The 13,672-nt window shown below is 46.7% G+C and overlaps 1 protein-coding gene across 1 annotated transcript in view; it reads left to right on the forward strand.

The window, feature by feature from the left end:
- Window positions 1-13,672, forward strand: part of SUSD1 (sushi domain containing 1) — an 80,142-nt gene that overhangs the window by 48,293 nt on the left and 18,177 nt on the right. Inside the window, exons 12-13 of the mRNA XM_060237144.1 lie at window positions 2,509-2,695; window positions 9,798-9,891. Coding sequence (XP_060093127.1) covers window positions 2,509-2,695; window positions 9,798-9,891 — 281 coding nt within the window. The remainder of the gene's footprint in view (window positions 1-2,508; window positions 2,696-9,797; window positions 9,892-13,672) is intronic.

Here is a 13,672-nt window from a genome sequence, read left to right on the forward strand (position 1 = left end):
AGGATAAAAATATGATTTTTATGTGCTTGTTTTAATAAGGATTTTATTAAACCAACAATCTAATTTGTGCCTATAATAGGGTTAAGTTAAATCAGACAAAATTGGCGTTGAGATAGAACTTGATATACTTATTTGTGTTTAAGAAGAATTGTTTAGATTCATATTCCTATTACTAGTTTATTAAAAAATTGGTAATGAAAGAAAGGAAGGTAAAATATAGGGAGATTTTTACACTTGCAGGTAGAATGACTTGAGTATTTTATTGGGAGGTAGAATTATAATTGATATATTTGTACTGCTTTCTGTTTTTCCCATTCTGTCAATGCCCCTTCCCCCCCTTTTTATGTACTCTCTGTATTGCTTTTTTCTTTAGTAGTTTAAACTAATAGAAATTATAAAATGTCAAAAAAAATATGAAAAGATTTTTATCAATGAGGGGCTAACTGCTCTCACCCCCCCCCACTCCAAAACAGATTTGCAGTACCTACATATCTCGCGGGGGGGGGGGACACTGAACTATAACTATATATAACATGGTGGCTGACGCAAAAAGAGACCAGTAGGACAAGCAGGCGTGGGGAGGAAGGTGAAAGGAGAGACCATGGGGATAGTGGGAGGGGGAAGAAAATGGACTAAAAAAAGTCAGAAAAGTAGGGTGCTTTGATGAAGGGAATAGCTGCAGGGGAAGGACAGGCAGGAGGAAAAAACGGGGTGGATGGAAGAGGGGGGATGGATCGGTGAGCAGCAGTGGGAAGAAAAGACTAAACAAATGGTTGAGTGAGGAGACAAGGAGGAAGAAATAGGGTGGGTGACTGCGGGGAACAAAAGAGGATGGGGTAATGGGGATGTAGTGGAGGGAGGGTAGGAAGCAGAGCCAGAACAAAGAGGCATGAATCAGGGTAGGAATTAAGGTTGCCTGGTGAGAGGCGGTATGGTGTAGTCATGTCATGTCATTTCCAGTTAAAAAAGAAGTGATGCAGGTAGCTCTAGGAACTGCTGGAAACTCTATGGTAAAACTGTAGAGTGTTTGGGGATTTCTGGAGCTACCCTATGGACATGACACCACAGCCCTCAGTTCCCCCATTGTTGCCCAGAGTAAGCACAGGCAACAGGAGCAGGGATGGACTTCGCTACCCTGACCAGGGGCTTGGCAGCACTAGTGGAAATGTAATGTCGTTTCCCCTACAGGTCCTCATTGGTCCCTCTCTTGTGCTTCTTTATTTTTTGGGATCAAGAGATTTTGTTTATGGCATAGACATAGGACATGTGAATGTTTATTGAGTGCCAGGGTTGTAGCCATGGAGATGTTTGCTAGGAATCTTCAAGCCCCTTCCCTACATTTTCAGCTTTCATTAATTCAGTGACCAGGCATGTGCTTTCTTGTATTTGCCAACTCTGGGTGTAAAAATTCCTGGAGATTTGAGGGTTGGAGCTTGAGAAGGGCAGACTTTGGAGAGGCAAGAGACCTCAGTGGGGTATGATGCCAGAGTCTACCCTGCAAAACATCCATTTGGAAATAAAGTTCTAAAGTGTTCTAAAATGGTAGAATGGACTATACCATTTTATACCCTAGGGGAGAGAGAGAAGATCACATTTTTATGGTCCTCTGTAGCAATCATTCTACAGGATGAACGCAACATGCATTTGTCAGAACGAAAGCCTTGTCGCTGAATGTCTTAATATTTTGTTTGCCGGAAATGTTTTATATGGAAGAGCATTGGAAACAGTATTCCCCCTCCTGTAACCTAAAGTAATACAGTTCATTCTACGACCTCATTCCCTTTTAGCATTCCCAGCTTCTCTCTGGGGTTGAGGTTTCCCCCAATTTTGGGACCCCAAACCCACTGCCACACAGCTGGCCACCAGGGAGAGCCCTTCCTCAAAGAGTACTAGTGTGTCCAGTGCAATGATGCCACCCAGAAGTGATGTTATGATGCTGAGCATGTTGCCAGGGGAACACTTTATCACTTTGGGAAAACCTCTATGATAACATAAGGAACTGGTGACCCTATTCCCTTTTTATTCTGTATTAACTTGGCCTTAGAAGCAAGTGTTTCAGTTGGTATGTGAACTAATATGTTAAATGTTACATACACTGCTTTTTCTTCTCAGAATATTTGTTCAGTCTGTTTAAATTAAGAGAGTCTATTAATGAGCGTGTGAAATCATTAGAAATTCACAGCCTTGTGTGGGCTTCCGGTTTGGCTGGAAGACAGGCTGCAGCTCCCTAACAAAGGGGGATTTTATTTTCACTGTTCAGGGTATTAAAGACCTCTTTGAAGGGGGTCTATGCCCATTAACCCTAGGCAAGGGTTAATCCAAGACGACGTTTCTTTCCTTTAGCTGTTGATATCGATCTGGGGGAGTCAGGGAGCTGTCTCCTTCATATCTTGATGTCCAGCGTTTATGGGACCTGTCAACCATTATCTGCAGTGATTCTAAAGTTATTAATTTGACTCAAGTCTGTCGGAATCTGAAATTCACAGCCTTGTTTGTGCTTCATTACAGATTCACGTATGGGGTCTACGCTGGTATCAGAAGGAATTCCTACATTCTATGAAACTTGATTTTGTTGAGAGTTCGCGGAGTCCAACAGTGTGCCTTAATTTACTCCCAGGCAGCAATTATACTGTTAATATTTCTACAGCAAATTTCGAACATAGTGTCACAGTCTACACAACGACCCCAATCACTTGTAAGCTGTTTCTCTATTTTTTGTTTCCTCTCCTGTATCTTATAACAGAGCAAAAGTTCAGGATGTAAGACGTGATCTACCTTTCTTTGCCATTGCTGCTGTAGTCCATTGGGAAACCCTTCTTTTCTGGATTGCATAATAACCTCAGATGATAATTTATGGGGTGGGGACTTAAATATATCACCCTGCCACTGTTAAAGCAAATTGACAGAACATAAGATATGAATGGTTCTCTAGCTCTCTCTCTCTTTTTGCAGTAGAGCCATCTTGCTGGGGTAGAACTGGAAGTAACATTGAATTTAGGCTTGATTCAAATACTTGTTCTCACACAGACTCACTGAATGGCTGTAGGCAAGTCACTTACTGCAGTTCAGTGGCTGTCATGACTACATAGAACACTCATGGATGCAATGACTCCCCTGTTTACTTCTGTCATCTGGGCTGAATCAGTATAGCTAACTGAGCAGGAAGTGAGCAGAGCTTGGAGATGGCTGGGCTAGAACCTTTCCTCCCTGATGTGTTAATTTCCTTCATGCAGGGAGTTTTTATTTTGGGTAACAGAAGAGGCATCTGTTGCCCAGAGTCTTAAATGGTTCAATCAGTTTTGTCAACTCATTCTGGTGCATGCACAGAGCATGTTCAGGAAAAGGATCAACGCATGCTGTGTGCAAGGTTATAGATCAAGATGGCAATCTTAGACTTGGCAGTGCAATAGAATGTGTATAGAGTGCTTAGTGGGCTGCATTTGATTTAGTGCAGCAGTACTCACTAAATCAAACGTGTTAGTCTGTCTGTAGCAGTAGAAAAGACAAAAGAGTAAGAGTCCAGGAGCACCTAAAGATTAACAAAATTTGTGGTAGGGTATGAGTTTTCATGAGCCACTTCTTCAGATAGCACTTGTGCAAAGTTGTGCAAATGCAATGGTAAACAAAGTCTTTTGCACTTTGGATTAGAAGATTTTGGATTGTAAGCATGCCTGAATTTCTTATCTGGGCAATGTAGGTTGTCAGTAAAAGACAACAGTAAACACAATAAAAAATGGCTGAGAATTGTGTTTCCATTTATTAGTTAGCTGATTTCATTTAAATAACTTGAAAGACAATTTACAATTTGTTAAACAGAATGAGCACTTTCCCCCCTTTTTCATGCCCTTTCAAAGCATCATACTGACCAAATGTAAAGCAGCCTCTGAATAGAGAAGTGTCTGTGTTGGCCTGTTAATTAAAATTTGCTCTCATTGACCTAACTTGTCCCCCATATTAATAAGAACATAAGAGAAGCCATGTTGGATCAAGCCAATGGCCCATCCAGTCCAACATTCTGTGTCACACAGTGACAAAAAACCCCCCTCAAACAAGTAAAACAAGTTTTTAAAAAGTTTAAAAAACCAAGTAATCAAGTATGCCTTCCATTTGATTCATCTACAGATTACACTTATTCTTTGCAGCATTCTAAAATAATCTGCCCAATATGAGTTGTGCTAACCAGCTTGGTAAAACATGTGAAGCTCTAGATACTTTAATGTTCAGTATACATGGCAAACAAAATGGCAATGAGGGCTCTGAGAATTTAACACAAACCGCAGTGAAGCTGAGAAAAAGGACATAAAATGCTGACTTGGATCTAAGTAGCCTTTCTGCTTGCAGTAGATGCTTCTGCCCACAGAAGAGGCCGGGAAGGTTGCTCTTGTCAGTTCCCCCCCGTTCTCTACAGCTTGCAACACAATGTAACTCCCACAGTGTTGCCCACTGGTGGCCAGGGAGGACTTGGCAACCCTTTGCTATAGTTATCCCCTAAAGCCTGTTAGTGTCTGACCTGCTATGTTCCCGAAGGTCCACAAACCCAAGGAACAGAAGATAGTGTGGAAGGAAACAGGCCTTATGCAGTACAGATCCATTCATGCATAGGATCCAAGCTGTGACACGTTATGTGCTATGATCACATGACAAAAAAATTCCCCAAAGGTGAATTTCACCTGTGCACACACTGTGGAAACAAGTGTACTAGCTGAGGATGCCCTTAATGTTAACCCAGTAGCAACACAAAGGAAGCTTTTGGAGGATTTTTACATTCTCTCTCCCCTCCCCACCATCTATAATCATCCACTAGGTGAAGCTGTTGAACTTCAGCTGATAAGCTGTTTCAGTCCTCAACTTTTTCCCTTAACCGCTATGGTACTTTTCCTCCTCTTCAGTGTAGCTGAGGTGAAAATGCTAAAAAACCTGGACTGATGGCCTGTCTTCTTGCCAGATGTTATGTTATTACAAATCACAATAAAATCCCCTTTCCAAAGATAACTCAGTGAGGAGGCTGTTGTTATTCATTTTATTTATAACATTTATACCCTGTCTTCTGCACAATCAAGACCACCAAGATAATTAACAATTAAAACAGCTTAATAGCGTTCATCATGTAACCAATTTAAAAGAACTGTGACCTGGATAGCCCAGGCAAGCCCAATTTTGTCAGATCTTGGAAGCTAATCAGGATCAACACTGGTGAGTACTTGGAATACCAGAGCCTGGAGGCAGAGGTAGCTTTATTCAGCCACTGCTCTGAATATATTTTATGCCCCCAGTAGGGATCAGTCACCAGAGGTCGCCATGACTTCGAAGCATACACACACACACACACAGAAACAATTAAAAAGCAGAACTGAAATACATAAGTTTGTTGCTGTTCAGTCGCACAGTCGAGTCCGACTCTTTGCGACCCCATGGCCAAAGTCACGTCACGCCCTCCTGTCTTCCACCATCCTCCAAAGTCTGCTCACATTTATGTTTGTTACATCAGTAACGCTGCCAAGCCATCTCATCTTTTGCCGTCCCCTTCTTCTTTTGCCTTCTGTCTTTCCTAGCATCAGGATCTTCTCCAGTGAGTGCTCCCTTCTCATTTGGTGGCCAAAGTATTTGAGCTTCAGCTTCAGCATCTAACTTTCCAGGAAACCGTCTGGGTTGATTTCCCTTAGGACTGACTGATTTGATCTTCTTGCAGTCCAAAGGACTCTCAAGATTCTTCTTCAGCACCATAGCTCAAAAGCATCTATTCTTCTGGGCTCGGCCTTCCTTATGGTCCAGCTCTCACAGCCATACATTACTACTGGGAATACCATCGCTTTGACTATATGGACTTTTGTTGGCAGGGTGATGTCTCTACTTTTTATTATACTGCCCAGGTTCGCCATAGCTGTCCTCCCAAGGAACAAGCATTTTTTAATTTCATTTAATACATTTAATTTCATTTAATGCATAAGTATTAGGCAGCAAACTGAAACATGAGCTAGGAAGGGAGGAGTCATTAAGGTGATGCCAGACATACTTCACCTGCTGGCAGAAGACAGAAACAGAAAGAGACAAACGAATCACCCTGGGGTGGTAATCCCATAATTTTCACTCCCTGATCAAAAAGGCTTTTTCTTGGGTTGCTACCTGTCCAGCTTCAGAAAACCCAAAACAGGCTTTAGGGGATAACTATAACAAAGGGCTGCCAAGTCTTCCCTGGCCACCAGTGGGCAATTGGGAGGGCGGGGGGGCTTTGTAAGATTGCCAGATCCAGGTTGAGAAACTCTTGGAGATTTGAAGATGGAGTCTGAGGAAGACAGGGACCTCTGTGGAATACAGTGCTATAGTGTTCACCTTCTAAAAGCATCCATTTTCTCCAGGGGAACTGATCTCTGTAGTCTGGAGATGAGCTGTACTTCTGGGAGATCCCCAGGTCCCACCTGAAAGTTGGCATTTCTACTGTGGCAGCTGGGTAGGTTCGTATGGGACTAGGTGTTCTTTGAAGGATTTCCATGGTGCAGAGTAGTAAAGCTGCAGTACTGCTCAAGCTCTCTACTCACAACCTGAGTTCAATCCCAGCGGAAGCTGGGTTCAGGTAGCCAGCTCAAGGTTGACTCAGCCTTCCATCCTTCCAAGGTCAGTAAAATGAGTACCCAGCTTGCTGGGTGTAAAGTGTAGATGACTATGGAAGGCAATGCAAACCACCCTATAAAAAGTCTGCTGTGAAAACATCATGATGTGACTTCACTCCATGGGTTGGAAATGACTGGTGCTTGCACAGGGGACTACCTTTACCTTTAGGCATGTTGGTCCCATACCATCTAACACTTTTGAAATGTACCTGGAAACAAACTGGGAGCCAGTGTAGATGGGCCAAGATTGGTGTGATATGAACCATGCTTCTCCTGTGTACTCATTTTTGGCCATTTATAGCAGTCTATTAAACTATTCACCCATTTGTCAGATGGTAGTGCAGGCCTGCACCATTTGTGGCTCAACAAGTTGACTTTCTCCCTGGGAGTCATATCACAGCCTACAAAATGTATGATGCTCTGCCCCCATTTTTGCAGTCCCAGACTGGCAGTGCAAATAGAATATGTTAAGAGTATTTAGAGGGCTGCATTTGATTTAGTGCGGTGGTACTAACTCCACAGCTTAAGAAGTGCTGCATTCGTAATCACCATCAACCAAAAGAGCCACATAACTAATGTATTCTGGCCTTTTTCTTTCCACTCCTGCTCCTCTGTCTTCTGTTCTGCTTCCATTCACTCTCCTGTCTTGCTTCATTCTCTCAGATGTCCTCTTGAAGGGCTTTTTTCTGCTGGGGGTTACTTCTAACGTTGCCTGGTCTCCATTCCTGGTGCTCCTCTGTTTATTTCTCAGCATTCAGCTAAAGGTATGCTAGAACACAAAATTAGAATCACAGGTGGCATGTAAAAATGCTATGTGCATCTCAAAGCCATGGAGTGGCTACCGCTAGTTTAGTCATTCATGAGTCTGAGTGAGAAAGGTGGACTATAATTAGGCTAAATACATAAACATTCTGCTCATTTTGCATCCTAATGAATGCATAACCTCCCTGTATTTCCTTTCAGCACTCCATGCTTAAACTGCTGAGGGCCTCATCAACTTTTTAACTAGAATGAAATACTTTTTATTTCTTGAAGCAAATATTATTGGCTAACTCCATACTAAAACAAATGCATACCACAAAGCTGCAACACTCATTCTTTGTAAAAAGCCCCTTTGTTGTTGTTAAAGCAACAGTGTTCTTGTGTAGAGAGCATCAAGATGAAATGGTTAAGCACTTTTTATCACCCTCCACTGTTGTTTTAGCCCAGTTAACAACACTAACTAACAAACACAGATCCCAATTTGTGATTCTTTTAACCTGCTAAAAACATTTCCATGATTCTGCATACCAACTCACTGCCCACTTTCTCTATATTTAGGACTGCTTGCCATTCCATTTTTGTCTGATGAAGTCTGCTTAGAACATACGAAAGCTTACATTCTGAATAAAACTTAGTTGGTCTTAAAGGTGCAACTTGTACACTTCTTTGTTCTATTGCTACAGACCAACACTTGGATCTAAACACGTAGACATAATTGACCCCCCCGCCCGCCTAAGCTGCTTTTGCTTTCCAAAAAACTTCCCTCCCCCCACAAAATCAAGGCTTTTTAAAACATGCATTTTTATATAAACTTGTAATCTGCCCTTAAGCACTGATTACATGGTGGCCTGAAAGATGTGAAAGAATTATTTCTGGAAGGGAACTTAATGTGAAGAAAAAGGAAATTTGTCGTGACTGGGATGTGTCTGATTCCATTTAGATCTTTTTAAGCTTTTGTGCATGCTTCCAAACATATTTCCCCTTCTGTATGTGACGTCTGAGGAAAGTCATATAAGTTAAAATGGTACTTTTGTTTATTTACCTTGAACATGAATATAAAACAGGTTTATAAGGAGCAGCCAGACAGCCTCTGGCATGGCATGGAAGGATTGCCTCCAGCAGGTATTCAGGCAACGAAGCTTTGGAGGACAGAGATTTTGTTTTCTATGGGACTTTAGTATGCCATAGATAACTAATGTAGGTGTCTTTGGGCAGAGCAGGACTATTAAAAACGTTATGGGGTGGATCCTAAGGTTCCATGTCACAAATAAAAGAGCATTCCTCCAGCACAGGGGCAAGTGGCTTTCCTTCAGAAGAAGAGGCAGTGTTCTACTGGCAAAAGGCTGTTTGACACCTTGGCTGTTTGCCGCTTCGGCATTAGAGGAACAGAATTAGCTTCATAGACTAGCCACTTTTCTGGATATTTGCATAGCTGAATAATATCTGGTTAACATTTGAGCCTTAAAGCCAAGATTAGCTTGACCTGATCAGAACTTGGAAGCTAAGCAGGGTCAGCCCCAGGTAGTACTTGGATGGAAAGTCCAGGATTGCTGTGCAGAGGCAGGCAATGGCAAGCAAACCACTTCTACTCATCTCTTGCCTTGAAAACCCCTTGATGGATTGCCATGAGTCATTTGCAACTTGACAGCACTTAATTATTATTGTACATTCTCAGTGAGCTGCTTTTGCATTAATTACCAGACAACAAAATCTCCTTCTGAACATTTGTCATTAATATTATTTATGTGTTGAAAGTATTGGTTTTAGGTATGAATTTCAGTTTGTAACCTTGTATTTAACATTAGATTTTTAATTAGCCTGTTACCTGTGGGTCACTTTCATTGAGGAGGAATGTTCTTAAAGCCACGGTACGCACATGCCCAGTTGCCTAGAACCAGTGTTGTCTGGGTTTAACATGGTCAACTATGTTCAGATTCTTGCACAGCCATCTGTTCAGTGGCCAGACTTGCTTCTCAGATTGAAATCTCAAGGACTTTTATCAACATCCTCCTCTTTCTCCTCATCTGTAAATTAAGCATTAAAAACAGACTGCTTAACCAGATTGATGTTGACGGCAAATAAAAATGCTAAATATATATTCTTGGAATTGCCATTCCATCAGCATAAAAACAGTTCTGCCAACAGAACAGTATTTCCATTTGGAGAAGAGAGGAGGGTGAATTTCACTAATTCCTCTATCCCACTGTTGCCCTTCCCAGCAGTTCTTTGAGGGGGGACACTGACTGAGGCACAATTTCAAGAGGTCCAGAAGGCAGCAGTGAGAGGGTGGAGGCAGGGTATTTGACTTTCTCTAGCACAGTGCTGCCCACGCTGCTTAGGATTCAAACCATATGAGGCACTTTGTACATTAAAAGCATTTTCTACCACAATAACAATAATAATGGTGATATATGGCTTGCCTTTTAGATCCACGGTGCCCAGAAGTGGAATTTATATCAGCAGAAGGTTCTTCTCCGGTATTCAACCTGATGAAGGCAGAAGAAAGTAATGGACCTATAAGGTCCTTGGATTTTCTGTTGCATATTATCAACAAGCTGGGAATATCTGATATTTACACCCGGCTATTTTGAATTTTGTCTTTCTAAATTTCATGACAAGTCAGGGGATGTAATTTCCTACCACATGTGGGTTTACTTTGGTTTGCTTATTTACTTTATGAACTTTAAAAAACCCAGTGATGTCTTAAGCATGGTATTTTATGCCACCTAGTAAAAACTTTGCTGCTGTATTAGTTAACCCAGGAAGATACAAAAGGTAATGCTTCCCAGTTCCACACTTGCAATCATTAACCTGGGTCTGAGTCTCCTAGGGTGACCATAATGTCTGAAGGCCAGCCAGGGACACTGGGGGGGGGGGGGGGGGGGTGCAGGAAGTGACGTCACTTCCGGTGACGTCACTTCCGGTGATGTCATGCCACCACCGGAAACAGGAAGTGGCATCACTTCCTGTGACATCATTTCCCCCGCGTCACCTGCCGGAAACAGGAAGTGACTTCACAGCACTTCCTGTGACGTCCCCAAAAATCCCCCAAATATCACCGCCGGAAACAATTTTGTTCTCAAATCCTGTATATACTTCATCAGTATATGGGATAAGGCACTTTCTCAACTGTGCTGCATAATGCAGCCTATTTATTTTGTCCTGTTGGCTCTGTTGGCTCTATCTGCGCCACCTTCATCACTTTCGGGGTGTGGATCCCCCAGTGGGGTGGTCTCCCGACTCCCTCCGCTGACTGTTTCTGATAGCCCTGCGCCCCCTCTTTCATTTGATATGTGTCCCGTGCGGGTGCCACCCTCCCGCCGGGAGATGCCGCAAAATGAGCCCCCTTGAGGCTTATGGCGGCAGGGCTCGGGGGAAGCGAGCTAGACTGCTGTTCTTTTGAGGGGTTATAGAGTGTTTCGAGCCCGTCCCTGTGGCATCGGTCCCATCGTTGTGGGACCAAGGGGGCCGGCGCAGCGGCACGCCGAAGCAGCCTGTCACTAATAACACCGGTCAAGATGCAGGACAGGAACCTGGAAGTGACCGACAGGCTGCTTCAGCGTGCCGCTGCGCCGCTGCGCCGGCCCCCTGGGCCCCACAATGATGGGACCGATGCCACAGGGACGGGCTCGAAACACTCTATAACCCCTCAAAAGAACAGCAGTCTAGCAGTCTAGCTCGCTTCCCCCGAGCCCTGCCGCCATAAGCCTCAAGGGGGCTCATTTTGCGGCATCTCCCGGCGGGAGGGTGGCACCCGCACGGTGGCACCCGCACGGGACACATATCAAATGAAAGAGGGGGCGCAGGGCTATCAGAAACAGCCGGCGGAGGGAGTCGGGAGACCACTCCACTGGGGGATCCACACCCCGAAAGTGATGAAGGTGGCGCAGATAGAGCCAACAGAGCCAACAGGACAAAATAAATAGGCTGCATTATGCAGCACAGTTGAGAAAGTGCCTTATCCCATATACTGATGAAGTAAATACAGGATCTGAGAACAAAATTGCACTAGAAGACACAAACGCAAAGCTCCCTTACACTGAATCAGTGCTTGGGTCCACCAAAGTCAGTATTGTCACATAAGAGAAGCCCTGTTGGATCAGGCCAGTGGCCCCTCCAGTCCAACACTCTGCGTCACATAATAACATAAGAGAAGCCCTGTTGGATCAGGCCAGTGGCCCATCCAGTCCAACACTCTGCATCACATAACAACATAAGAGAAGCCCTGTTGGATCAGGCCAGTGGCCCATCCAGTCCAACACTCTGCATCACATAACAACATAAGAGAAGCCCTGTTGGATCAGGCCAGTGGCCCATCCAGTCCAACACTCTGCATCACATAACAACATAAGAGAAGCCCTGTTGGATCAGGCCAGTGGCCCATCCAGTCCAACACTCTGCGTCACATAACAACATAAGAGAAGCCCTGTTGGATCAGGCCAGTGGCCCATCCAGTCCAACACTCTGCGTCACATAACAACATAAGAGAAGCCCTGTTGGATCAGGCCAGTGGCCCATCCAGTCCAACACTCTGCGTCACATAAGAACATAAGAGAAGCCCTGTTGGATCAGGCCAGTGGCCCATCCAGTCCAACACTCTGCGTCACATAAGAACATAAGAGAAGCCCTGTTGGATCAGGCCAGTGGCCCATCCAGTCCAACACTCTGCATCACATAAGAACATAAGAGAAGCCCTGTTGGATCAGGCCAGTGGCCCATCCAGTCCAACACTCTGCGTCACATAAGAACATAAGAGAAGCCCTGTTGGATCAGGCCAGTGGCCCATCCAGTCCAACACTCTGCATCACATAACAACATAAGGAGGGAGGGAGGGAAGGAAGGAAGGAAGGGAGAAAGGGAGGAAGGGAAAAAGGGAAGAAAGGAAGAAGGGAGGGAGGGAAGGAAGGAAGGGAGGGAAGGGAGGAAGGAAGGGAGGGAAGGAAGGAAGGAAGGAAGGAAGGAAGGAAGGAAGGAAGGAAGGAGGGAAGGAAGGAAGGGGGAGGGAGGGAGGGAAGGAAGGAAGGAAGGGGGAGGGAGGGAAGGAAGGAAGGAAGGGGGGAGGGAGGGAAGGAAGGAAGGAAGAAAGGAAGGGAGGAGGGAAGGAAGGAAGGCAAGGGAGGGAGGGAAGGAAGGAAGAAAGGAAGGGAGGGAGGAGGGAGGGAAGGAAGGAAGGGAAGGGAGTGAGGGAAGGAAGAAAGGGAGGAGGGAGGGAGGGAGGGAGGGAAGGAAGGAAGGAAGGAAGGGAAGGGAGTGAGGGAAGGAAGGAAGGAAGGAAGGAAGAAAGGAAGGAAGGAACGGAGGAGGGAGGGAAGAAAGGAAGGCCGCCCCCCGCCCCCCGCCGCTTTCGGCCCCCTTACCTTAATCCAGGGCGGCGGATCCAGCGGCGGTGGCGGCGGGGAGTCCTCCGGCGGCGGCCTCGCGGCGAGGGAGGGAGGGAGCTGCCGGGGCTGGCCTCTGGAGGCCTCCAGGGACCAGCGCCGGGCCTCTCCGATACCGGCGCTGGCCTCTGGAGGCCTCCAGGGACCAGCGCCGGCTGCTCCGCGGCTTCCCCGCGGCCTCCGCTGGTCCCTGGAGGCCCTCCAGAGACTCTGGAGGGCCTCCAGGGACCAGCGGAGGCCGCGGGGAAGCCTTCGCTGGCCGGCGCTGGTCCCCGAAGGCCTTCCAGAGGCTCTGGAAGGCCTTCCGGGACCAGCGCCGGGTGCCCCGCGGCTTCCCCGCGGCCTCCGCTGGTCCCTGGAGGCCCCCCAGAGACTCTGGAGGGCCTCCAGGGACCAGCGGAGGCCGCGGGGAAGCCTTCGCTGGCCGGCGCTGGTCCCCGAAGGCCTTCCAGAGCCTCTGGAAGGCCTTCCGGGACCAGCGCCGGGTGCCCCGCGGCCTCCCCGCGGCCTCCGCTGGTCCCTGGAGGCCCTCCAGAGACTCTGGAGGGCCTCCAGGGACCAGCGGAGGCCGCGGGGAAGCCTTCGCTGGCCGGCGCTGGTCCCGGAAGGCCTTCCAGAGCCTCTGGAAGGCCTTCCGGGACCAGCGCCGGGTGCCCCGCGGCTTCCCCGCGGCCTCCGCTGGTCCCTGGAGGCCCTCCAGAGACTCTGGAGGGCCTCCAGGGACCAGCGGAGGCCGCGGGGAAGCCTTCGCTGGCCGGCGCTGGTCCCCGAAGGCCTTCCAGAGCCTCTGGAAGGCCTTCCGGGACCAGCGCCGGGTGCCCCGCGGCCTCCCCGCGGCCTCCGCTGGTCCCTGGAGGCCCTCCAGAGACTCTGGAGGGCCTCCAGGGACCAGCGGAGGCCGCGGGGAAGCCTTCGCTGGCCGGC

The sequence above is a fragment of the Heteronotia binoei genome, chromosome 4, assembly GCF_032191835.1.
Source record: "Heteronotia binoei isolate CCM8104 ecotype False Entrance Well chromosome 4, APGP_CSIRO_Hbin_v1, whole genome shotgun sequence".
Taxonomy (NCBI): Eukaryota; Metazoa; Chordata; class Lepidosauria; order Squamata; family Gekkonidae; genus Heteronotia; species Heteronotia binoei.